Source organism: Lethenteron reissneri, chromosome 3 (assembly GCF_015708825.2).
Source record: "Lethenteron reissneri isolate LAM-NWPU_2019-01 chromosome 3, ASM1570882v1, whole genome shotgun sequence".
Lineage (NCBI taxonomy): Eukaryota > Metazoa > Chordata > Hyperoartia > Petromyzontiformes > Petromyzontidae > Lethenteron > Lethenteron reissneri.
Window position 1 is genome coordinate 2562986 of NC_083781.1, and position 25565 is coordinate 2588550.

At 47.4% G+C, this 25565-nt stretch overlaps 1 protein-coding gene across 1 annotated transcript in view; it reads left to right on the forward strand.

The window, feature by feature from the left end:
* Positions 1–25565, forward strand: part of LOC133345166 (C-Jun-amino-terminal kinase-interacting protein 4-like) — a 92259-nt gene that overhangs the window by 15877 nt on the left and 50817 nt on the right. Inside the window, 3 exon segments of the mRNA XM_061555696.1 lie at positions 10064–10184; positions 10896–10966; positions 11787–11878. Of these exon segments, the coding sequence (XP_061411680.1) occupies positions 10064–10184; positions 10896–10966; positions 11787–11878 (284 nt within the window).

Consider the following 25565-nt stretch of genomic DNA (forward strand, 5'->3'; position numbering starts at 1 on the left):
TGCGGTGTTCCAAGCCTCATGATTTCGAGTGGCGTGGTGATCGTTTTTCAGTTGCACATGCTGCAACGCACCTGGGTCTGTTGTAACGGGCCGCATTTTGCGACGCTGAAATGCACCGTGTATTCTGTTCTTTGATTTGTTACGAAGATCTTAGTCCGGCTCGTATGCAAGGCCACGGTGAATTATTAAATTGCAGGATCATGACGGTTGGTGGTGGCTTGGGGTGGTCTTCAGCCAGCTGGATGATGATGAATCCATATGGATTTTCGATAGTAATCAGAAATGGGAGCGTATATAACCCAGGCTTGGCATGCCAATAAAACGTCTTAAGCTTACATCGCTCACCCCTGTGGCATTTAACGGACTTCGACATTGAATAGGAAACGTTAATCTGACCTCTTCAGCTACAGTGTCATGGGACTTGGGGCCCAGTAGGGGATTGAGCGTGGCCAGTAACACTGTCATGTGAAATGGAAGTAGTTCTTGTTGCTGCTGGCGTACAGGGACCCGCCAAAGCAGCAACATACGGTGCAGTTACAGTGTGGGGGGAGCAGTAACGTAGTGGTTAGCACGCTGTGCTACGAACCCGGCAACCCAAGTTCCATTCCCGCTCAAGGCCACCAACACCAGTGACGGTTATCTGAACCGTTCCTGGGTCTCGATCAGGTCGACTCGGCCTCAAATGAATACCTGGGGCAGTGTGTAAACTTTGCAACTAGAGAGACAAAGGCAGCCGGGGGCGTGGTGCTGGCCACCCACCCCATTGTGTGTCGTGCCAGCTTTCATATGTGCTAGCTAACAGCACTTGCCCCAACAGTCTGTCTTTTTTTTGCAGTTCAAGTGGGACACGCAGCCCATTTGTCACATATGCCGGCAATTAAGCGGGTCTATTTAAGCAATACAACTTTGACTTGTGTGTCATGCAAACGCAACTGCATCTCGAGATGCGGACGTGTGAAAATGGTGGACAAACACCGGGTGGAGAGTCGATGATCGGCGGCAAGGAGGCAATGGTGGAGTACAAACGATGAAGGGAGATCGTCGGTCAACGACATCGGAGGAGGAGGAGGAGAGGCCAGACTTTAGCCAAGGCTTGAACAGTGGGAAGAGGGTTTGACATTGCAGGCTATCGGCAGCATGAGGGAGTTTCAAATAACTTAGCTGGGGCGGTAGACAAGGAAGAGAGAGACCTCCATTCAGCTGTCACCGATTGGGGCGATTCAACAGAGGCAGACGGCCTTAGTTTCTGGAGCGGCGGGGAGAAAAAAGATCGAGAGGTGAGAGGTAAGGTGATGCACGTCCTCACAGGGGATCTTGAATATAGTGACGGCAGTCTTGTGAGTTTGACACGTGGTACGCCTTTGCGACCAATATCCATAAGAGGTTTTTTAAGGGGTTGGGTCACGTAAATATAAATGTGTCGTTAAACCCGCCACCACTCCAACACACCAGTGTGCTGAACGAATTGGCATGTTTTGTTTACATGGCAAACCTTACTAATTGGCTGTCTGGAGGTGGTGGATTTAACGACACATTTATATTTACGTGATCTAACCCAACAAAAAAAACTCTTATGGGCAGTTTTGTGGTTGGTTAGCGGTTTGAAATGGGAGCATTTGAAAGGATCTTAAGATTTGGGGCGATGAGGGCTCGATTGCAGATGGGCCGTCTGACAGTGGCATTTTAGAACGTGTACTAAGTGCAAAGTTTGTGATGTGGATATTGGTGGAGGGCATGTGCCTGCGCTTACACCTGCGCGCTCGTGTTCGAACACGCGCACGCGCTACTTGTGCTGTCACGCGATAGGTGTCGTGCTGTCCCTCCATCATACATAAACCGCTTGCTTGTTTAACGTAAAATCTAAATCTTGACTTAAAGCTTTCGTGACTGCAGGAATTAATATTCTTTGGTACTTTCGGTAAAGACGACCGCTTGTGTTGTGATCGAAACGTCGTAGCTTTTTGTTATTTTCTTTGAACCTATCTACGTGACTTTACCGAAAGACCCAAAGAATATGTAAAATGTAAAGTTGTGCAATACTTGTGCATGAGTAATTGTACGCTGAACTTTCACAAGGCTGAAGTCATAACTGCATGCTGAGCAAGTGCCATGGCATTTGCTAAAGTATGAGTGTGACATTTCGATTTTGAAGGAGAGCCACTCTCAGCTTCAGCAGATGCGGGGTAAGGCTTGTTGATTAAATGCAATCCAGCATGTCCAATACTGTAACCAAGTTACAGTATTGGACGTAGCTCACCTTCTTCCATTCACCCACTCGCCCACCCACCCACTCGCCCACCCACCCTCTTACCCACCCACCCACTCACCCACCCACCCACTCACCCACCCACTCACTCGCTCACCCACCCACCCTCTCACCGACCCGCCCAAACCCACTCACCCACCCAAACCCATCCACCTACCCAAACTCAGCCACCCACTCACCCACTCACGAACTCACCCACTCACGTTATTTGAAGCACATGGGACATGAGCTGCATGAACGGATCTCCGTGACCAAACTCACGCGCTTGGCAGCGCTTAGCGCTTGTCAATGTCATATATATATGGGAACAAACGTATTATTGCATGCATAAATACATTGTGGATCATAAATGTTGTGAATTAGCGATTATGCATTCCATACAATTTCCAGCTAATTTTATAAATGTTCCCAGGATCCTAATAGGCTGGATCACCCCTCTGACATGGGGCAGAGCAATGGCTCTGTGAATCACTGAGTCACTCATGAATGAAGTAACGTAATACATTTTGAAGCATGAATACGCTTAGCTTGTGGGTTGACTGATTCCCAGGGAGTTTAATTTAAGCGCCCTGAGAAGGAGACTATTACAATTATAAATGTTGTCATTTATAATGCATAAAGAGCTGGCTGCACTCGTTTGCTCATGACTGATTCGCACCTCCGATTAGCGCGGTTGGCTACACATGGTGTGAAATAAGTTCAACATACATACTGCCTCATTTCGACGTCCGGTGAAGATAACAGACTAAACTATATTTTTTCTACGAGTTAGGGGCCACTGATCTATATAGAAGCGGCGTGGCCACAAATGAAAGCTCAACGAAGTGGCTCATCACGTGTGGATATTTATAGCAGCCAAGCACTCTAAATGCATGTTTATAAATGTGGGGGGGAAAACCGGAGGACTCAGAAAAATACACGTGGCCACGGGGAGAACACGCAAACTGCAAATATACAGCAAGCATCAGGGTCGGGATCGAAGCCACGACCGCCTGTATGCTCGGCAAGGTAGTGAACATCTCCAAGCCACCGCAGTGCCCAGTCTGCCCCAGGGACCCATCTGCTTTCTCTGTTGACCTCAAAACTTTGTTAGTTCCCATTCCACCCATGCTTAACATTGATCATTCATAGTTTAAAATTACAAAGCAATTTTTGTTTGCCTAATATAATATAATCTAATGTAACCTATGCATGCATTAAATATTGTTAAACAAAAACTCTTGAATATGGCTTTCGGACTCCTCGTCAAGGACGTTTAAACACCGCAGACAAACTGTAATTATCTCTTTATATGGTACGTTGTGATGCATATATGTAGCAGTGTTATTCAAGTAGAGGAAGGGTTCTGTGACAGATTGCTAGCCTCATAGTCAGGAGGTTGCGAATTCAATTTCTAGTTTGTGGGTCATCTCAACCCCATCATCCCTTCTGGAATCAATAAAATAGGTACCACATTGTGGAAGATTAACAGTGGTCCGATTGAAAGGGAGGCTTCGTCATGTTGTTATTTGAGTATGGAGAGGTAGTTTGACCTGACTTGTGTACAGCATGTTCACTTTACCACCGAGCGTGCGTAAATGACTGCATGCGGCTTGGATGGACGTGGTCTCGGACTGGTGTGTAAAACCTTCCGGATCCTCATTGTTACGTCTGCATTGGGTTAGATCTTGGACGCAACAACCCACCCACGGTGATTCACTTATATTTATGACCTTGTGTGGGAAAAGTTTTGGTGCTGCAAGTTTTTCTATCTGCTCAATAAAAGCTGAATGACGGGGATGACCTTTTCAACTTCTATTGGGCATATAAAGAAATCTCTACCATGACACTTTGCCCTTTCAAGTTGTACCAGTTTGCGCTCTGTCCAGTGGGGGACTGCCTTTTGTGGGTAGTCCAGCCTGAAGTAGTGCAGAGAAGACATTGGTATTAAATGTTTGTGATTTGGTAGGTAATTGTAGAACCTACTAAGTAAGATTTAATTTTGGGCATCTCAGGATGGCAGTTGTGAGTGCTTTTTTTTTAAATCTGGCAGTTCACCAGCCTTTAGCTGATTCATTGTGGCTGCTGCTGCACGCATCATAAATTCAGTGGAAAATTATCAAAACACACTGCGTGGGGTAGTGTAGACTTTGAAAATACTGATGGCATTTGTAAACAATGGCCATTATAAGTGTGGTACTGCAGCACAAACCCTCTGAAAAATATCTGCAACTCAACTTGTTAACAAAAACATTGAATTTTTTTAAAGCTTGCAATGCGTGCTTTCAAAACTTATGTGTGAGAATTGATGTGTGTTTATTCGTTTACATTGCATATAATGGTTTCATGTGACATCTGCTGTGGAGGCCTCTATTTTAAAACTAAACAATTTTAAAGCGATTATTTTATCAGGTAAGGCAGACTTACTTACATAGAGGTTTTTCAGAAGTAACCTGGCCACAAATTATAGCTCAACAAAGTGTCTTATCATTACAAATGTGTAGCAGCAAAATACTCTAAACACATGATGTTGATTATAAATGTGGAGGGAACAACCGGAGAACCACGGGGAGAACGTGCAATCTACAAATACACAGGCATCGTCAGGGTTGGGATCACACCCATGACCTCCTGCATTGAAGGCAAAGGAGTTAATATCTTGCCACCATGACCACTCACCACGATGTTTAAAAAGTGATTTGTGGAATTGAATCGTGACCCTGAATCATGAGATTTCATCATCACATGGTGGGGGGTGGGGGACACGGAGGGGTGGCAGTGCAAATGTTACACATTTTGCCAGGGTGGTGAGAGATGGTGACTACTTCGCCTGATATTCAGGAGGTCGTGGGTTCGATCTCAACCTTGACTGCAGCATATTTGGAGTGTGTATGTTCTCCCTGTGGTCGTGTGGAATGTTTTCCGGATCCTCCATTTTTCTACCCTCCACATTTAGAATCAACAACTTGCATTCAGCATATTTGGCTGCAATACATTTCCACATGGTCAGCCACTTCGTTGAGCTATCATTTGTGGTCAGGTCACTTCTGAAAAAGAGCTATGTAGCTCAGTGAGCTTTACCTGGTAAAAAAAAACACATTCCTGCGGAGGGAGCTGGTAGGAACGTTGGGTTGCTCGGTCAATGGCCAGGGTCAACGGCGGCGTGGTGTATTCCGCAAATATGCCCGACTGTGAGGGCGGGCACAAGCCGGCGTGAGTAGGTTAAATGTTGAGTTTTATAAGGGCACCAAGGGGTGACCAGCCCGTCCCCACCCAGCCCCACCCCTCCCACCCCCCACCCAGCTCCTCCCCACCCTCCCCACCCAGCCCCTCCCCACCCTCCCCTCCCGACCCAGCCCCACCCTCCCCACCCAGCCCCTCCCCACCCAGCCCCTCCCTGCACGACGGACGGATGGACACAATAATCCCCTGTGGGCTGGTGCAACCAGGAGGTTCCTACCAGTATAAGTTCCGTTAAGTTGTTAGTTTCAAATTTATAACCCGGTGAGAACTCGGCGAGACCCCAGGAAGAGTCTCGTTTGCAATGGTGGCTTGGTGCACCAAAATGACCAAGTCTAAGGAAAGACAAATAAAGTATAGCAATGATGGAGATAGAAATCGGTAACCACCCTTGCCAAAGAGATATTCGCCCCAGCGTTGCGTTCTGGCAGAATGTTTATTAATGGACTCGTGCATGTCGCGCATGAGTCCATTATACGGCGATGTTTCGCTACGGATTTTTTCGTAATGGCTTGTACAAAGAAAAGGCGATGGTTTGTTTCACAAAATATTCCGCAGCCATTTTTAGGCAACATCTTCATTGATCATGAAATCTTTGTTAGCTTCGGTTACGACGGCGGCTGCAGCAACAGACATGGTGCCAGTGTTTGATGTCGGCCATGAAGCCTTTTATTCACGACAATAACCGTTTGTTTGGTTTAAACTCGCTGTTCTGTCATGTGGCAAGATGTTAACCACCTCACTTGGTACACAGGAGGTCGTGTTTCGATCCCGACCCTGACGCCTGTTTATTTAGAGTTTGCACGCCTCTTTCCCCGTGGTCGCGTGGATTTTTCTCTGGGTCCTCCAGTTTTTCCCTCCACGTTTAAAAACACGCGTTTAGAGTGTTTGGCTGATATAAAGTTCCACGTGATAAGCCACTTCATCGAGCTTTCATTTGTGGCCAGATCGCTTCTGTAAAGAAGAGCTACACAGCTCAGTGAGTATTACCTGGTAAAATAAAACATGCTGCTAATCCTGCATAATGCACGGGCAAATAATGCACGGGCAAAGTAGCACTAATCACATACCTGCATTTCCCATATCCCCTCCCTTGGATGCTGCTAATCCTGCATAATGCACGGACATAAGTAGTACTAATCACATACCTGCATTTCCCATAAATATGCTAAATTCCTCTTGATATGCATATTCCTTTGTCAAGGCGCCCTTTCCCCCTCCCCTTCCAACCCAGCTTATATATATGCGCCAAGCACGTGTGCTGTTTCATTCAGACGCTGTCGCCTCGACAGACCTGGTTTCACCTGAGGACGGCTGCTTGCGTTGTGGCCGAAACGTCGTGAGAATTATTTTATTATATTTTTTATTATTTTATTATTTCCCTTCTACGTGGCTTTACCGAAAGAACCAAGAAGATGAATTTCTGCAGTCACGAAAGCTTTAAATCGAAACATAGTTTATAGTTTAGTTTAAAATGAACATGGAATTTATAACACCAACAATATTTAATGGACCCCCACAACCACGACCTGGAGTGGCTATGTAGAGCATCCTCTAGTGGAGGCCCTGATGGCAGCAGTGGCCGTGAATACAATAATTTCTGTTCTGCACTTTTGCCTTTTGTTCTCTATGTATGTTAAACTTTTTTCGCACCATACATTGCCAACCGTACTAATCGGAGGTGTGGGGGGGGGGGAAGACAAGAAACTTAACACAAAATTAATTTCTAAACAAATTATTTTTCAATTTAGCTTCAAACGTGCATATCTCCCCCAGTGGCTTCCGAGTAGTTGCAGTGGCTTTCTGGGGAAAATGTTTGCATGCCGAAGGAACGGTGTAAAAACAGGGGTTCCAATCTGAGGCCTTGCCTTACCCCTGTGGAGCTACGGAGATGCCCACGGGTCGCTGCGAAAAGGCGAAATGGAGATCAAAGAACGTGAAAAAATAAACATTCCTACAGGGTGGAGAACAGTTGCAAAGTTCGTAGCAGGGACCAACCCCGGGGTTAAATGACAGTCGCGATTACGTAATTTGTAATGAATTACCATCGCGTTGTACTATAATGTCTTGTTTTACGAGCGGACATACACCATTCGGTAGAGGCCTTGTATACCTTTGGACCCAACTGCGTTGCAGGGAATTCTACAGTGCCTCGAGTTGACTCATATTTGTTGAATGTCCATCTCGGTTTAATTCCCACATTTCGTTACCTGTTGGTTGTGTTTGTGTACGCCGTGCGCATGGATCACATGGGAAGAGGCCGCGCTGTTCTTTGTGCCGTGTTTCGAAACACGCGCGAGAAGGCTACGGATCACATGGTGTGCAAACTGACAGCCTTTTTTGTCTTGTATAATTTATTTATAGAAAACATACAAAAAACTCACTTGCGCCCCAGAACATGTGAGAATGTAAAATATTTGACTTGGCAACGTTTCTCAAGACAGTTAAGAAAAAAAACCCAACTGCGATTGTTTGAAGGCATTCGTCTAAAAACCGGCGTCGGCAAGACTGATCACGGAATTCAGTTCAACGAAGAATTTCAGCAAAAGCATTTCTGCAATTCAAGGTCGAGCTCAAAGCATTTATCCAACTGCCGCCATGCTGTGTAAAAAGAAAAAGGGTTTTATTAAATTTATTTAATTAAATTTATTTAATTAAAAATCTAATTTAAAAGGGCCTCTGGTGGCGAGATATTGACTCCCTCGCCTGCTATGCAGGAGGTCGTAGGTTCGATTCTGACCCTGATGATGCCTGTTGTGTATTTCGACGTTGCGTGTTTCTCTCTCATCATCAAGGTAGCTAGGAGATGGTGACTCCCTCGCCTGGTATGCAGGACGTCGTGGGTTCGATTCTGACCCTGATGATGCCTGTTGTGTATTTCGATGTTGCGTGTTTCTCTCTCTCATCATCAAGGTAGCTAGGAGATGGTGACTCCCTCGCCTGGTATGCAGGACGTCGTGGGTTCGATTCTGACCCTGATGATGCCTGTTGTGTATTTGGACGTTTCGTGTTTCTCTCTCTCATCATTAAGATAGCTAGGAGATGGTGACTCCCTCGCCTGGTATGCAGGACGTCTTGGGTTCGATTCCGACCTTACTGATGCCTGCTGTAGCGTTGGAGATTGCGTCTCTCTCTCTCCCCATGGTCGTGTGGATTTAGAATCAACGTGCATTTCGAGTATTTTGGCTGATATACATTTTCACATGATGATAAGCCACTTCGTTGAGCTATCATTTGTAATAGCTTTGCCACTTATGAAAACGAGCTGTATATCTCAGTGGGCCTTCGCTGGTAAAATAAAACAACTAGTTTAGTGTTAGTTTAGTTATTGAGCGGACACACACTTCCCCGGTGCGGTGGTTGTGAATGCGGTGCGTTACTGTAGAGAGCAGCCTTCGTAATCCAGGAGAAGGCCGATTGCAGTCCGTTGGCCTGCAAGGACGGCTGGAAAGGAAAACACAATTAAGTGAGCACAGTTATTTATACCGTTTGGTAATCGGTTATTTTTGTGGCTGTGACACTGGTGTGCACTCGCCTTATTCAAGGAGATGATTTTGAATCAACTTTACATCTCATTTACCGCGGTCGACTTTGGGAATGCCCCACGGAAATCGCTGGGCTGCAATGGGAATTGAAAGTATTGACTTATCGGAACTCGGTCACAGACACGTTGACCTCCGCCTCAGGCACCTGCGGAATTGAAATTGTTGAACGTTTCTGACTCGGTGACAAATGCTCTGCCCTCTTTGTTACAAAACCACTCGTGGAATTCATTCAAATTGGCATAGATAGTTGGTGTTTTATATCTTGACTTAAAGCTTTAGTGACTGCAGGAATTCATATTCTTTGGGTCTTTCGGTATCTATCTACGTGACTTTACCTAAAGACCCAAAGAATACTTGGTGTTTTATTTTACAATAACACTGTAGATAAGGTTTATAATCATCGATGTATTATTCGTGTATTATGGATGGTAACATAGACTTTTGTTCGTCTCTGAACGTAAAGATGAAATAAATACAAATAGGTACGGTTGGATATGTACGGTGCGAAAGAAGTTCAACATAATCTTTGCTCCAGTGGATAGAGTGTTTGGAAAAGAACACGGTCACCTGAGTTAGATCCCTAGCCACAGCCAACATCAGTGGCGAGTGATATCTGAACCAGTCCTGTCCCTCATCCCCCCCCAATTACCAGCATGGTGTAGTATGGTCAAACACAATACCCCCATCACCGACATGGTGTGTGTGGGGGTGGGGGCTTCATCCAGCAGTGGATTTACAGATGAGTGTACATTTTATATAGAGGCAACATAATTTATACCACCATTTATTGCTACGATATATATTACATTTGTGTTTTTTCATTAATTAAATAATTTATTTCAAAACGTGGCCAGAGTGAGTTGGTGGGTTGTTGAGTTGGAGGGTTGGTGGGTGAGTTAGTGGGTCGGTGGGTCGTTGGATTGGTGGATTGGTGGGTTGGTTATTTAGTGGGTTGATGGGTGGATGGGTTGGTGGTTTGGTGGGTGAGCTCTGTTGATGCCGCGCTTTGTGCCTTTGTTGGTTGGGCATGCAGAAGTACATCGAGTATGAAGATGCCCTGGAGCAGGATCGCAACACCCTCCTGGGGAAGGTTGAGACGCTGGAACTGCAGCTCAAGCAGATGGAGATCCGCTCCAAGTTCTACTCGGACCAGAGTGAGTGCAGCTTCCTATGCAGGAACACTCTCACAGAGGCCCCAACTTTGTATAATCACAGCACAGTGTGGATATATGACGGCGCATCAATACGACTTGTGTCTCGAGGCGCTGCATAGAAGCAGTGGAAATAGTTTTTTTTCATGAAGAGGAAGGCAGGCAGTCATAGGCAGAGTAAAGAAGAAAGGCCTTGTGCTTAGACTTCATGATGTGCAAGGAGTTGAAAGCATAGACGGGTGGGGAGGGGATGGAGTTACAGATTGTGGGGGCAGAAGAGGAGAAAATGCGACCTTGTGCTGGGCAAAGGTTGACTGGGGATCCAACAGAAGGCCTCCTCCATGCTGGCAAAGGCAAGTGCTACGAGTGAGCATTTACTTTGGCAGGAAAGGTGCGTGGCATTATCGTAGTCCTGCATACTACAATGGGAGCGGTGGCGCAGTGGTTAGCGCACTGCGCCATGAACCCGACCAACCTCGGTTCAAACTCCCGGCCACAGCTAACATCAGTGGCGAGTGATATTTGCTCAGGTGCAGGGCCCTTTAAACGAGCAACCAGTTGCAGTGTGTGAACATGAGCGCCAGGCCTGGCTTGACCACACCATCACCTCGAGTCTCTGGCTAAATAGGTGCCTGCTGTATAACCGCATTCTGTCCCAACGGTCCATAAACAAGGCTGTGCCCGGTGGGACTCCTTCTGGTGTGTGGTCTGCAGTCTCGCGGCATGAGGATCGGGAGGCGGAGCTGAAGAAGGAATACTCCGCGCTGCGTCACAGATACACAGAGGTGCGATTGCCTGCACCTTTCTCCCCTCCCTGCCCCCCCCCCCCCCCCCCCCCCCCCACTTTACAGGCCAGAGACCGCTTCTTCTGTCGCCTTCATCACCTCTGTCGATCCGCTATTGACACCCGCCAGGATATGACCCAAATCCCCAGGGAATCCGTCGGACGACTGATGAGCCCAACCGGAGTTTAGTCGCAGCCCTCCCCCCACAGTGTGTTCGTCTTCGATGCGCCCACCCGCGCTGCGCTATCATCCCTCGTCTCACGATTGCGTGCGATCCGGAGGCAGGAGGCACGCTTGGCCACCGGCAAAAACTAAGAGCAGTCTTCTTAGCTTGGCAACAACAACAACAACTTTCATTTGTAATCACGAATTAATCAAATAAACGCAGGACACATTGCCCGCTTTTAAGGTGTTCAAGAGTTGGCTGGCCTTCCTCGTCTCCCCAGCTTGCTTGCCTCTGAAACCATTTAACCCTTGCCCATTTTAAGACGTCTGCAAGTTTCAGGGTGAGTGTCCCATCCACCTCTGAATCTCGGAACGCATGCAAGCAGCTCGGCGATAATTTATTTAAACCGGAGTAGTGTAATTGTTTTTAAAGACATTGTCCTCACTGCAGAGAATCGTAGCCACACGACCACGCTCTGATAGCTGGTGCCAAAATATGCCACGCCCTCCCGCGCATGGCTGTGTGGGAGCCACGTAGTGCTGGGCCATCCTTCCCCTCGTGTGCTGTGCCGGCCTTCATCGATGCTTACTCGCTAACAGCGCTTGCCACATTTGTATGTTAAGGCTTTCCGTGGGATCTTTGTTTCGTGGGCAGATCATCCAGGCGTACACGGAGCATGTGGAGCGCAACAAGATGTTCCAGCCCGCCGGGCAGGTGGAGGGAGGCTCGGTCCGCATGCGTCACAGGTGAGTGACGGCGTACAGAGCCGCCCCCCCCCCCCCCCCCCCCCCCCCCAGTGTGTGTCTGCCACCTCGCGAGGGACGCTGACGTCACACCGCGCGGTATTTCGCTGTTTTCCTGCGGTTGTGCTGCTTGCGTAGCTCACCGACGTGCTGAAGGGTTGCGCCGCGTGTTGTTCGGCGTGGTGGTCTGTCATTGAGTGTGCCGCCGCGGTGGCGAGATGTTAACTACCTCGCCTGGTATACTGGAGTTCGTGGGTTCGATCCCGACCCCGACGCCTGTATATCTGGAGTTTGGATGTTCTCCCCGTGGTCACGTGGATTTTTCTCTGGGTCCTCCAGGTTTTTCCCTCCACAATTAGGATCAACATGCGTTGAGAGTGTTTGGCTGCTATAAATTTCCACATGATAAGTCACTTCATTGGGCTATCATTTGCGGCCAGGTCGCTTCTGAATAAGAGCTCTGTAGCTCAGTGGGCCTTACCTTGTAAAATAAAAATAGTTAATCGTTTTTTTAATTGCACATTTCCGGGAGCTTCTTCAGTTCTTCTTCAGGTCAGTTCCTCAAGAAGTTCCCAGCACGACGTGGAGAGAGACGTCAAGGCATTAAATTCAGCTCTATGGAGGCGAGTTGTTGGTGGATCGCGCAAATGTTGCCAACCTCCCTTCTCATGGGCGTCTAGGTGCCATGTCTTGACTTGCCAGGATAGGGTGTTCCAGCAAAGTGCGGACTCAGATCATCTGTCTCTGCTGTTTTGCCCCATTGCATGCGTGGGTTTTCTCCAAGTGCTCCGGTTTTCTCCCGCATGAATAACTCGTTATTATGACGCTCGTTACGACGGTGGCTTACACACACACACACTCACAAGTGTATTGTAAGTGCACACACGCGGCAGATGCATCGGCGTGCACATGAATGAATGCCATGCACAAATTGCTCGCGTGAGCACACAAATACACTCGTAGATATTGACCCTGACACATGGCACCCCCCCATATGCCCTCGACTTCTCAATGCCGTGCCATCACGTGCTTCACATTCTTACGTATTCTGCCATGAATGCATGTCGGCACCGATGGGACACACTTATTCTGACTAGAATAGAAACACCTTGAAAAACAATCTTTTCATTCGCTTCACTTCGCCTCACTAATTTCTCAGACTGACGGTGAAGGTTAACCTTGAGTCACCCTCGTACATCGTGATTTAGATCAGCGGTGGCCAGTACGTGGAGTGCCCTAACTTGGCAAGTCCATTGCAAGATTAATAAACAAACCACAAAAACAAGGGGGCTTGATAGGCAAGTTTTGTTAAGTGTAATGTTGTTCATTTCTGTTTGGTGGTTTATAAAATGTGAGTTTTATATTGAATTTAAAATGAATAATATTGCATCACACGTTTTAATTAGTTGAAAAATTATTGAGTTTTCAATGTAGAGTTTTAAGGAACGTGTACACCTTACTCGGTCTGTCCCTGACACTGCCACCCCCTCCACCCCACACCCTGCCGCCCCACAATCCACCACCCTGCCTTGCCCTCTGTCTCACTATCGGGTGACCTTTCACTGTCTCTCTCCCTGGAGCCATCTGTAACAGTCTTTCACCCTCCCTCCCTATCACTGTCTGTCTTTCTGCCTCTCGACCGCATGCTCATGGTGGAGTTGAGGGGTTGGTGGTGGTGTGTGTCACGGGATGCGTAGCTGCGTCACGAAGCCTCGTCCTGATGCTGCTATGCCCTCCCCCAGCCACCACCCCTCACCCCAACCCCCCCAACCGCAATGTCCCAGGCCTTGTCCTTCAAGCCCAGGCTGCAGGTGATCATGTGCACACTTGACCATATGCCCTCCACTCTTCGTAGCTTGATGGTGGTGTTGGCGGTGGTGGTTATGTGACCACCACGGCCAACGTGGTCAAAATCCTTGCACAGTTTAAAGGTCTAGATTTTAGTTTTTGTTTGTGTTATTTATTATTGAGCATGAGCTGAACATTACAAAGAGGGCTGGCTTTTGGATGGAGCCGAATGTGAAGCTGGTATTCGGTGCACCAATAAATGGATTGCGTGAGCAGGACACTGAGCTTTACGTACGATTTCTCATGGTAATTTATATGCATGATGTGATAGGAACCCATTTTTTTTTATTATGACGCTAATAGAGTGGTCAATTTGACCATGACATCGACGAAGTACATCTGTCTCTTGACACACGCTTTTGGAGAGATTACCAGGGTTAGCAGTATCGATATTATCCATAATAGAGTTTTTTGGGATTCGATTGCATAAATATAAACTTGTCTTAAAACCTGCCACCACTTGACACAGCCAATTAGTAAGGTTTGTGACGTTAAACAAAACATCAGAATCAGAATATTTATTAATACTGGAGGAATCCGATCAGCTAAACATTGATGTTATTTTCAACATCGCCAAGTAAAATCCCTCGGCAGATTCGGCAACAGATTTGACGGCGAGGAGACCATCGCTTTGCACAGACCAGCAGCGACCCATTCAGAAGCGCGTGCTGTGCACCACGCTGGAGTCTCCTCCAGTAGAACCGACTTTCCCGTTTCACCCGGTGGGGAGAGGGAGGAGCCTTTTTCCGTCATCCCCATTAAACCGCCAACAACAGACTGTTTACCGTGGCCAGGTTTTACGCGGAGGAATTGCGTCCGACCTGGCACCGTAGGTGAGCGTGTTATCAAAGAACGCTTTGCCCGCGCTTTGCTGGAGCAGCTCGTAAAACGGCGACGTGCAGTACGGTACACGGGAGAGCGGCATGTCCTCTCGGACACACCGATGTCCTCTCGGACACACCGATGGTGGTAGATGGGGGGACTAATAACCTCGTAGCATAGCTCAAGACACCCACACCCCTGCCCCCACCCTTTTCTGTAGTGGTTAATAAATCCCCTTATAAAATCAATGTGTGTGTCTGTGTCTCTTCTGGGCTCATCACTCAGGGTGATACAAGGCCTTTTTGCTGGCTTTGTGGGTTCCACGATGTTGCTTTTCTACCGTGCACCCATCATATCAATTGAAGGTACAACTCCCTACAATTTAATTCAAATTGTGATGCCAGCGTAATATCACGAGGCATGCACACGCGGCACTCTTGTAGCTAGCTCTGCCACCACTCTAAGAAAATTACCCGAGGAGACGTCGCATGTATGGGTGTTGAACTATTTTCGCACCGTACGTAGCCAACCGTGCTATCATCAGAGGGGATCCAATTTCCTTTGCTTCTTCATGCGCAGGATCAGCACGGTTGGCTGCTTGCGATGGGAAAGAAGTCCATCATACGTACATACAAACAGGGACCACGTCTGTGTATGCTCGCAAACAGTGTTCATCACGTGTCAATCGTTACAATCGTTTTTATGCCACAGAGCTGGAATAAGTCAAAGTAAGTAACAAAAATCCGACGGATTTAGCTTCATGGGGTTTCTTTTTTGGTGTGCAGTCCCCCAGCGAGACTCAACTCGTCACGAGCGCACGCCTCCCCAGAGCGGGTCGACGTGCTGTGAATCCGAGGAGGTTGTACGGACGTCTGTTGAACTTCTTTCGCATCGGACATAGCCAACTGTGCGCATTGGTGGTGCGGGGCGGGGGAAAGATCGGCAAACCACAGCGGCAGCCATTTGTATAATTACCCCATTACCCCCCATTGCCACCTTTGCAAATCTTTTAAAGTGCTGTTGGGGCACTTTTAATGACTCTGGCATAATTGTGTACACGTTCACGCCCCACGTGGCTCAATTACTGCGATTGTACTTGATGCTAAATAGGCGTTTGAAAGCGCAGTAGCAAGAGAGTGCCGCAGTTGTGAGATGTTAACTACTTCGCCTGGTATGCAGGAGGTCGTGGGATCGGTCCCGACCCTGACGCCTGCTCTATATTTGGAGTTTGCGCATTTTTTTCTCCATCCACATTTAAAATCAACGTGCGTTTACAGCATTTGGCTGCATTCAATTTACACATCACAAGCCACTTTGTTTGAGCTGTCATTTGTGGCCAGGTCGCTTCTGAAAAAGAGCTACATAGCTCAGTGGGCCTTACCTGGTAAAATAAAAAGTTTAGTTATCGAGTTTAGTTTTAGTTTATTAAAGCAACTGCATTGTTGTCAGTCAATTATGTTTACAAAAAATATATGTACGCTGTTGTGATATGTCTTGCCAAGCAATTTGCTCGTGTTAACTTTGGAGACAAAATAGTCAACACGATGTGCAAGCTTCGGCAGAGCAGCACAACACCGATGGCATGCAACGCAAATACATCACAAGTATTCATTCTTACATGCGGTTCCTTTAATGTGGGTAGAGAATGTTGTTACGTATGGGGGGAGACTGTTGTTACGTGTCAGGAGATAATGTTACGACACAGACGTTTTAGAGAATGTTATGACAGACGTTTTAACATTCTATTGTAATAAAAATTTGTACTGTTTTCTCTGTGTTAATCCACCGCTGGATGAAAGCCTGTTTGGGGGTATTTTGACCATGCTTACCACACTGCTCCGTGTGCGTTGGTGGTGGGTTGTGCAGGTCCCGTTCACATATCACTCCTAATTTAAACCATGGTCTTTGTTAATGTTTGTGTGTATATATGCGTATATACAGTACTATATTTGTGGGGAGTGGTAGTGTAGTGGTTAGGGCACTGTGCTATGAACCCTGCGACCCGAGTTCGATACCCGCTCACAGCCAACATTGGTGATGAATATCTGAACCGGTCCTAGGCCTCCCTAGGTTGACCGAGCCTGAAATGAATATCTGGTGCAGTATGTAAGCATCATCATTGGGAACAGAAACGTGGCTGGGTGTGGTATTGGCCACCCAAGCCGCTGTGCCGACATTCATAGCTGCTCCCTCGTAGCACGTGCCCCATATGTATGTACGTTGAACTTCTTTCGCGCTGTGCATAGCCAACAGTGCTATTCGGAGGTGCGGAGGGGGGGAAGGACGGCAGTCTGTTAACGTTTACACGGGGGATCTTTGCCTTTGTTTATCTACAATATGTTTTATATATATAAATAGCTTTTATATGCGTAACGTCAAGCTGTGTATTTGGAGGGTATGGCGGAAGGAGCTTGTGCCCATCGTATAAAATCGGGAGCCACGTGTGAGCTCCACCCATGCCATGTTTGCACGGCAATTCAAATCTTTCTTTATTAAGCGCAACCACAAATTGATGCCTTGCAAAAGAGGTATCTATTTGGCCTTTAAACATCTTAATAGCTGTTTTTTATTGCCAGGAAGGGTAAAAGCTCCGTTTATTTTTTTGTCATTCTTATTTTTTTTACAGCACAAAATTGTTAATTGTGCTTTCGGTTGACTCAAACCTCGCAGTTTCACAGTTTTAAAACGTACAATTGCTTTGTTTACAAGCCTGCATATCTATTGCACTGTAAAAAAAAACCTTGCCGATGATTACCCTCAAGCTCTTCAGATTGTATCAAATTGATGCAGCTTATTTCATGTGACGCCCAGCTGCAGTTTACTTGTGCCATGTGCATTGACCTAATTCCCATATTGCTTGCTACGAGTGTGGTCGATGTGGGTCACCGCAGTTGTGAGATGTTAACTACCTCGCCTGGTATACAGGAGTTCGTACGTTCGATCCCTACCCTGACGCTTGTTATATATTTGGAGTTTGCATGTTCTCTCCGTGGAACGACTGGATTTTTCTACGGCTCTTCCGTTTTTTTTCCTCCACCTTTATGAACGTGTGTTTAGAGTGTTTGGCTGCTATCAATTTCCACATGATGAGCCACTTCGTTGAGCTATCATTTGTGGCCAGGTCACCTCTGAAAAAGATCTACATAGCTCCGTGTGCCTTACCTGGTACAATAAAAAAAATAAACAGTTTAGTTTAGTGGAATGATGTGACTTGGGTGGCAAGCCACCAAGGGTTCTGGTTAGAAAGCTGGTCTTCCTTTCATTTTCTAACTTTGCTCAGCCGTGGAAGCACAGAGCCACCTTGTGGTTTGAAATGTGAGGTTAAGGAAGACCAGGCGTTGACTGCAGTGAGATCATATTAAATTTTAGTTTTATATACATCTCTAAAAAACCCTTACCAGTCCTCGCTTCCTGCACATACAGGGGATGCTCACAATTTCAAGGAAGGATTGGGTAAGCAACTTGTGATCCCCTGCATATAATGCGGCAGGGGAAAGGAGGTTGTGACGAGTGGGACGGAGGAGGGCAGGTCACCGTTGGAGTGGCACCCAGAGCTTGGCAATGACCTAGAGCCCGATGGGTGGTGGTAACAACAACATTAGAAGAGCCGACTCGGAAGTCTTCGACTTGACAGTCGGAATGGATTGAGTGAGTAGAAGAGAGGGAAGGCAGTGACGATGAGATTGTGGCATTACTAGTGTTGGTTATGGTGCCCTCTTGACCTTTTACTTTGACCTCACCAGTGAGATATCACCGATCCGAGTCAAAACTATCTCCACGATCGAGTGGCGCTTATCCCCATCGGTGGCCTCCGAGGCATTGGTTTAACTTAAGCGTTCGCCGGTCTCTCCAGAAAATCGCTACCACCAACTTCCCCCAAAGTGGAGTTGGTGTTATTGACTGCATCGACGCTGGTAATTCATTTCCTGTCCAAAAGTTTGCTATGAAAATGAAAAGGCAACAGAAGAAAGGGAAATGTGCACGTGAAAAGCTACATTCTATGTAAATGAGCATCCATGGGATAACATCGTTTACTTTGAAAATGCCAACCAATATCCCATGCCGCCAAGGTCTAAGCTTGTGTGTATGTTGAACTTATTTTGCAACTTACGTAGCCAGCCGTGCTAACCGGAGATGCGGGATTACTGGAGCATCATGCAATCGACGCATGAAGGTCGCACCGAATGGTGTTTCACGCGCTTAGGTGCGAGCCGCTGGACGGTGCAATGCAGTCCACTGTGATTTGCAAATATTGTAGGAGGATTGGGTAAATGTAGTTGGCAAGATGAGTCTGAGCGATGGCGGCGGTAAGGGAAATACCAGTGCAAACATTGACGCTTGAATCTAAACAATTCACTGCTCATTGACACATGGCAGCAGAGAGCATTGAATGAGGATGAAACTGGTCTTTGTTTCACTTGCCGCAATTTCTCTTTGCATTGGTGGTTTAAATTGCAAAACTGGCCACATGCTCAGTTCTACTGAGCTGGTGGTTTAGATAAGGTTGAGAGCGTTTGTACGTGCAATGCTGCACACCTTTGTGTGTTTGTTCAACCTATTTACCGCTCGCAATGCTTTAATGGCTGCCAAACTGAGATTGCAGTGGGAAATCCCATTTTTTAATAATTTCTCTGGCCTAAAATCCAGGATGTATTTATGGGCTGAGAACAGCCACATTTTGTTTGTGGTCTTAAATTTTGATTCTTCGTCTGTGTCTTCAGATGCTTGATTACGTGACAATAACAATCAGGCAAATCCTATAATGATAGTCTAGAGAATACCGCTTTTCAAACTGTTAAGCTTTTTTTTACAAGATTTAGGATAATAATAATAGTGTATAGCCGTCGCTTGCTGTGCGTGCCGTAGCCCTCTCGCTGGAAATGCTTCATGGCTGTGCAGCAGTGAGACGTGCCTTGCTTGACACGTGGAAGGCTTTCGTGACCCATATTATTCACAGTAAAATGTTTTTTTTGTTAGATTGCGTAATTATAAAACGTGTCGTTAAATTCTGGCAAAATCGCCCGATGATGCCGGGGATGTAATTACCAGTGAAACGTCGTACTACTCAAATTGTAAATGTTGTGGATTTACTATCCAACACACCAGTCGGCTGAAGTAGTAACTAAGTGGCACGTTTTGTTCACGTGACAAACCTCTTACTGACTGGCCGTGTCGGGTGGTGGCGGGTTAACGACACATTTTTAGTGACACGAGCTCACCTAACCTGAAAGATCTTCATTATAGAAGACACCCATGGGTCAGTGCCCTCTGTTTCAGGTAACTTGCGCAATTGTTCAACTCGTGAAAAATTACCATAGGGGCTGTCCATAAATGACGTCACGCACCTGGGGCTGGGGGGGGTCAGACATTTGTGACGATGTGTGACCAGGGGGGGGGTGTTTGAGAAATGTGACGTCACATCAAAATGCGCAACTTTAAATTAAAAAAAACGTTCTACTTAAATAAATGGGCTTTTTAATAAATGTTTTCTCCTACAACATCAGAGTGCAGCGCCACATTAACTACGCACTACAATGACAATAGTTTAAAGCGATTTGAAGCATGTTTTATTTTTTTGGGGGGGGGGGGGGCAGAGCTTTGTGACGTCATATTTGAGGGGGGGGGTCTGACTTTGTGACGCCGTGTGACGATTGGGTGGGGGGGGAGGTCAAAAATCGTTCAAAATCGCGTGACGTCATTTATGGACGGCCCCATAGCGCGCAATCTGCTGCAAAGTGATTGTCAGTGCGGTATTATTGGCTGGGTGAGACAACTTTGTCCTGGTACCCTAGCCCCAAGTCCCACTTCTGAAAACCACTTAAAATCAGATTTGAAAATAAAAGTAACTGCACGATATAATCTCCTCCGTGTCTCCTAGGCTACGAACCCAGGAGCTGGGTTTATAGCCCAGTGGACGATCCACTGCGCCGCTGCTCCCCCAAATAAAAATAGAATGGGTGTGAAATAACATTTCCTCTTCGTTATGAAGGAGGTATCCTACATTTTAAAGTGAATATATGAAAGTCATTGTCTCTGCGCTGGAATGAGCATTGAGCAAAATACCCTTCTGCGTCAGCAATCCTGAATCGTTGGTGTAAATTCCACATTCCTGCGAACGGGACAAGTCTCTCTAAAGGCAACCCATTGTTGACGGCGTGCCAAGTGGTGAATTCTCACCGAGGAGTTGCCATTTTATCCGCCTCTCGAGGGTACAACTGCCGAGTTGAATCTGGACGGCACGTGCGAACTCGCAACACCCGATGTGCTGTGCGCGTGTGGCCGCAATGCTGCGCGCGTACGGCACCAGGTGGTGCTGTTTGCCCGCGCGTCGCGTGCGGCTATCACCTCGTTTTTTTTGCTCGCTCGGATGAACATCGTGAGGCAAAAATGACGTCAGCGCAAAGCCCCCCCCCCCCCTGCCGGCCAACGGGGGGGGGTTGAGGTGCACAAGGGGGTGGGTGGGTCTCTGCCGCATCTCCGACAGCAGCTTTGGGGCTCACGGCAGCCGCCGTGCCACCCGGCCTCTCTGCCCAGCCGCTTCTGACGGAGAAGCGGTCCCCGCTCGTTCGCTCGCTCGCCCGCCCGCCCGTCCTCCCGCTCGCCCCGCTCGTCCTCCTGCTCGCCCCGCTCGTCCGCTCCGCCATGCCAGGCCATGACGGTATTCAGCATTCTGCTGGCCGTGTTTGGCTTCGTGGGAGGAGTGGCGGTGGTCAACTCGCTCGTCATCTCGTCGCTCATCGCACTCACCGTGCTGCACTTCTCGCTCGCGGCCGATGCTCGCCGCGCCATACAGCAGGGGTTTGACGCGGACAGGTCGGTTGCCCATCGCACACGGGGGGGGGGGGGGGGGGACGTACAGCCTGGGACGATTCTGGTTTAATCGGTCGTGCCGCGAACCCGACGTCCCGCGCTCGCCGTCGGCTCCTGTTCATCGGCTAAGATCGTTTTGCTTGTGTTGGGGGTGGTTCTTTCCTCTGCGTTTGTGGCCGATGTTGGTAATTGTGCGTGCACGTGCACACGTTCAGAATTCGGAGTGCGCACGCTTGCTGGTTTCCCGACACTGTGGGTTGGTTTGTGTAATCCGGCCTTTTGTGTTCATTCAATACACACGGGTTGATGCCGCCGAGCTGCGTGTGTGCTGTGTTTTAAAATGCTGCGCTGCACTTTAATTATTGATGCGTGTATTTTTTCAGAATTGGCATTTTTGACGGGATTTGTTTGCGTCTTCTCCCCTGCCCTCGCATTGGTCTGACGTGTTTTTGTTTCGCAGTTTGCACAATATAATTACACGCTCGTATTTTATTTAAGAGTGTACAGCCCATATGGAAATGTGATGTTTACAGTGCACTGCTGGGGGCAGTGCTAGCCATCTGCTTTTGTCCTAAAGAGATTATCATTGTGACTTACATCCGGTGATGACACTGGCACATTTACACGTTGATTTGGTAGTAAAGCGTTACTTAACGGTATGGTCACCCGCCCAATTCACGGCAGTAAGAGTTAAATTAAATGGCATGCATTATTTATTCAGTGGCCCGTGCTTTTATTTCCTCCGTGCTGAGTGTGCCACACATTCAACTCTGTATTGATGTGAAACCCGAGAGCTATTTCTTCCCCCGTTTTTCACGTCTCGTCATGAAACTGGATTTGCGATCAATAAATATATTTTTGAGCTTCCCAGCTCATGGAATTCTTCCAGAATAAATACAGATTTTGATTCTGCAAAAGGTCTGCCATAAACCCTCCTTCACCCCGACACACCCATGCATGAATTTGCTTCGTGAGCCAACGTGCCAGTCTGACTGGCACGTAGCATTCTGGGACAATGTTGCATTGATGGTTACAGTCAGCATCATCAGGCCAGACATTTTCCAGAAGTCTGTTGCCAGTTTTCACATTTTGTTTGCACAATGTGGCCCAAAATATCAATTACGAATCATAATATTGGTCACAAAAAGCCTCGTTGTTAAATGGATCACAGATCGTTTAGAGTGCGAGCTTGGCTCGGCCTGCTGCATTGCTGCTGCGTAAACGACAGATGTGAAATCGCCAGGTAAGACAGGCCGGGTGAGGCAGGCCAGGTCCGCTGTGCATTAGTGGTGCGTACAGCTTGGGTGTTGTTCTGCAGGTGTGCGCTGTCTCTTGGGCAATCCAGGATGCCCGGTGTCCAGCGTGCTGACCACTGAGCCACTCGGCACGCTTCACTTATCCTGGCTGCCTGGTGAATTCTGCCGAATGTTAGAAAAGAGAGAGCGAGAGAGACGACATGCGCTGTGAAGTGAATGTCGTGATGTCATTCCACAAGAGTGATCCAGCGTGTGTCAGCGTTCCAAGTGCAAATGAATAGATGAATATGATCGACTACGTAATTACAAAGTGTGTGCTGCGGTGGTGCTGGTGGTGGTTGAACACTGCATGGATGAGATGACGAGGTCGGTCTGGCAGACCTCTACATAGAAATTTGACCATTGCAGTAGTCCCTTGGTTCACAGTGACATCGGTTAACGGATTTTTCGGTGAACTTGTCGCCTCCCATAGGGGGACCCCCCCATGGTTTCGACCGACGTTAAAATGTTGACTAACGGTACGTTTACGTTATGCACGCGGGCGACAAGTTCGGCCAATCCGAGCACTCGCCGCCATGCCCTCAGCCAATCAGCGGCCGCCGTTTATGAGCGTTGAGACCTCGACTGGCTTTGTTTACATTCTACGTTTTCTGTTTTGTCAGTGGAAACGGCTCTCTGTCGCAAACTCAGCGATTTTTACCTATTTTTCAACTTATAAGTGAATTCGATTAACAGTTATTTCGGTTGACAGTAGTTTTCGTGGCACGGATTAAAAACGTTGACCGAGGGACCACTATAGGTATTTATATGGGTATGGAGTGCACGTATTCAATGCAATGAAAAGTCCAGGCAACAAGGGGTAATTAGCAGCAGAGAGGGAGCGACCTGCATCGATGTGGAGAAGGGCCGGGAGGCTGAGAGGCAGGAGGCGGTGATCAACGGAGAAATAGGCAGCAGCATTTGGAAATGAGGTCGGAGGAGATTTAGTGGGATCAGTGTCATGATACATTTGAAGATTGAGATAGATTTTTGGCTGATTTCCAAATGTGAATGATAAGCCATTTAAGGGGACTTCAAGTCTGCTGTAAAATAAATGTTTGCTCGCACTTTAAAGGTTGGCTTTGAAAGCCACCTACAATAGGCTGTAAAGTATAAAATAGACCAAATGTCAGGTTGGTTGAATGTGTCTATGATTATATCAGTTCGCGCGTGGCATGCTGTATTTTTTTCCGGAGCACACAGCTGATGTGGAAGGTGATTTTTTGACGCTTGAGAACCCGGTTTAACCCCTGGTGGCCGCCTGAGATTGAACCTCATGATCTCCGCGGTAACGGCTTGGCGGGCTGACCTCAGAGCCACCCAGCCTCCTCGGCGCAGGGGCATTTTTAGTACATCACCCCCCCCCCCCCCACGGAACGTCGTGTTTAACCGCCATGCATTGCTTATTTGTTTCACACTTAATTTTTTGTTGAACATTAGAATATTTAAGTGCCCTTTCCCTACCTCTCCCTCGTTACACATTACTCTTTAATGACTGTACAGCGACTGGAAGTGCCTGTCCCTGATGGTGCAGCATTGCAAGGCGTGTTGCATTCGTAATTTGTGTGTACGGGCAAGCTGCACTTTGTGTGCAAGGACAACCTCGATCAATTGTAGATGAATGGTTTACTCCATCGTGGATTGTGAATCCCACACCCACAATAGCCCGCGCCCCCGATTCAGCACGGTTGGCTGCGTACAGTGCAAAAGAAGTTCCACAAACAGTACATAGCAAATATGGGCAACGAAAAACGTGAATAACAGTGCTTGAAATGATGCTTTCACACGCACGCATTCACTCAATGTACGACGCTTGTACAGAACCAACAGCATGACGGGCCTCTGGTGGATTTGAAATTTGCGACCTGTAATCAATATTTTTTTAGATGCTGTCTTGGTGTAATGGTTTGCACATCGAACTTGTAATCCAGAAGTCGATGGTTCGATTCCATATCCCTGAAGTATAAAGAATAGTGCAAGTTTCTTGAATCTCCCTGCTTACTGTCCACCCGGCAATATGAATGGGCACACAAAGGTTAGTCTATCGGCAGGTAATGTGTAGTGGAATAAAGTGTGGGAGTTCCACTACACATTACCAAGCTGACCAGATGTCTTTGAAGACATCTGGTCAGCTTGGAAGAATGGACAAAAAACTCCTCTAGAGGGTCTCTCAAGGGCTCCCTCTTGGTGAAGTCCTTTCACCAGCAGTGAAGTGAGAGACAATTACCTCGGTCCAACCCAGTGTGATCATTGCAGGAGAGGAGCACTCTGGGAAAATGATGCATCTTGGGTGGTTTTTCAAGTCTCGTTTAGGGAAACTAACATTGCATTCTTTATATCCGCCGTTCTGCCTTGCCAATTTTTTTTCGATAATCGGGACAGGTTCACAGCTCGTAAAACACAATCTACGGTCTTTCCTCCCTTTATAGAAATCCGCCAATTTTTCAGTCCCAGACACAAATCAAAATTCCCCACGGCAGACCTGTGGTGTCGGCATGGTGAGCTGAACAATGCAAATCGTAACAATGAGCGGCACAATTATAATTGTAATCTACCCCAGCTCTGGTCCCAAGGTGGGTAGTGCGATGGCGGTGCTGCGACGCACGCAGGCCCTGCGGTCTGTGTGAGCTCAACAGCACTTGGCATTGCTCTCCTCGGTGAGTGATTGTGGATTGGGTTTGGCAAATATTTTGCCCATGAATCACACCGTGTTCCCAACTCGTGCATAATTGTCACCAGAAACCTGGCAACACAATTGCACCTGCTTGAACCTACCTTCCTTCCTGCCGACCTTCCCACAAATAGATTAATTAATTTCTCGCAGATGCATTGATGTGCCAGATTCTGCATCGCTGCGTGTGGAGCGGTTAGCGCTGCTGGGCTACAAACCCCATTGACCTGGGCTCCGCCAGCGC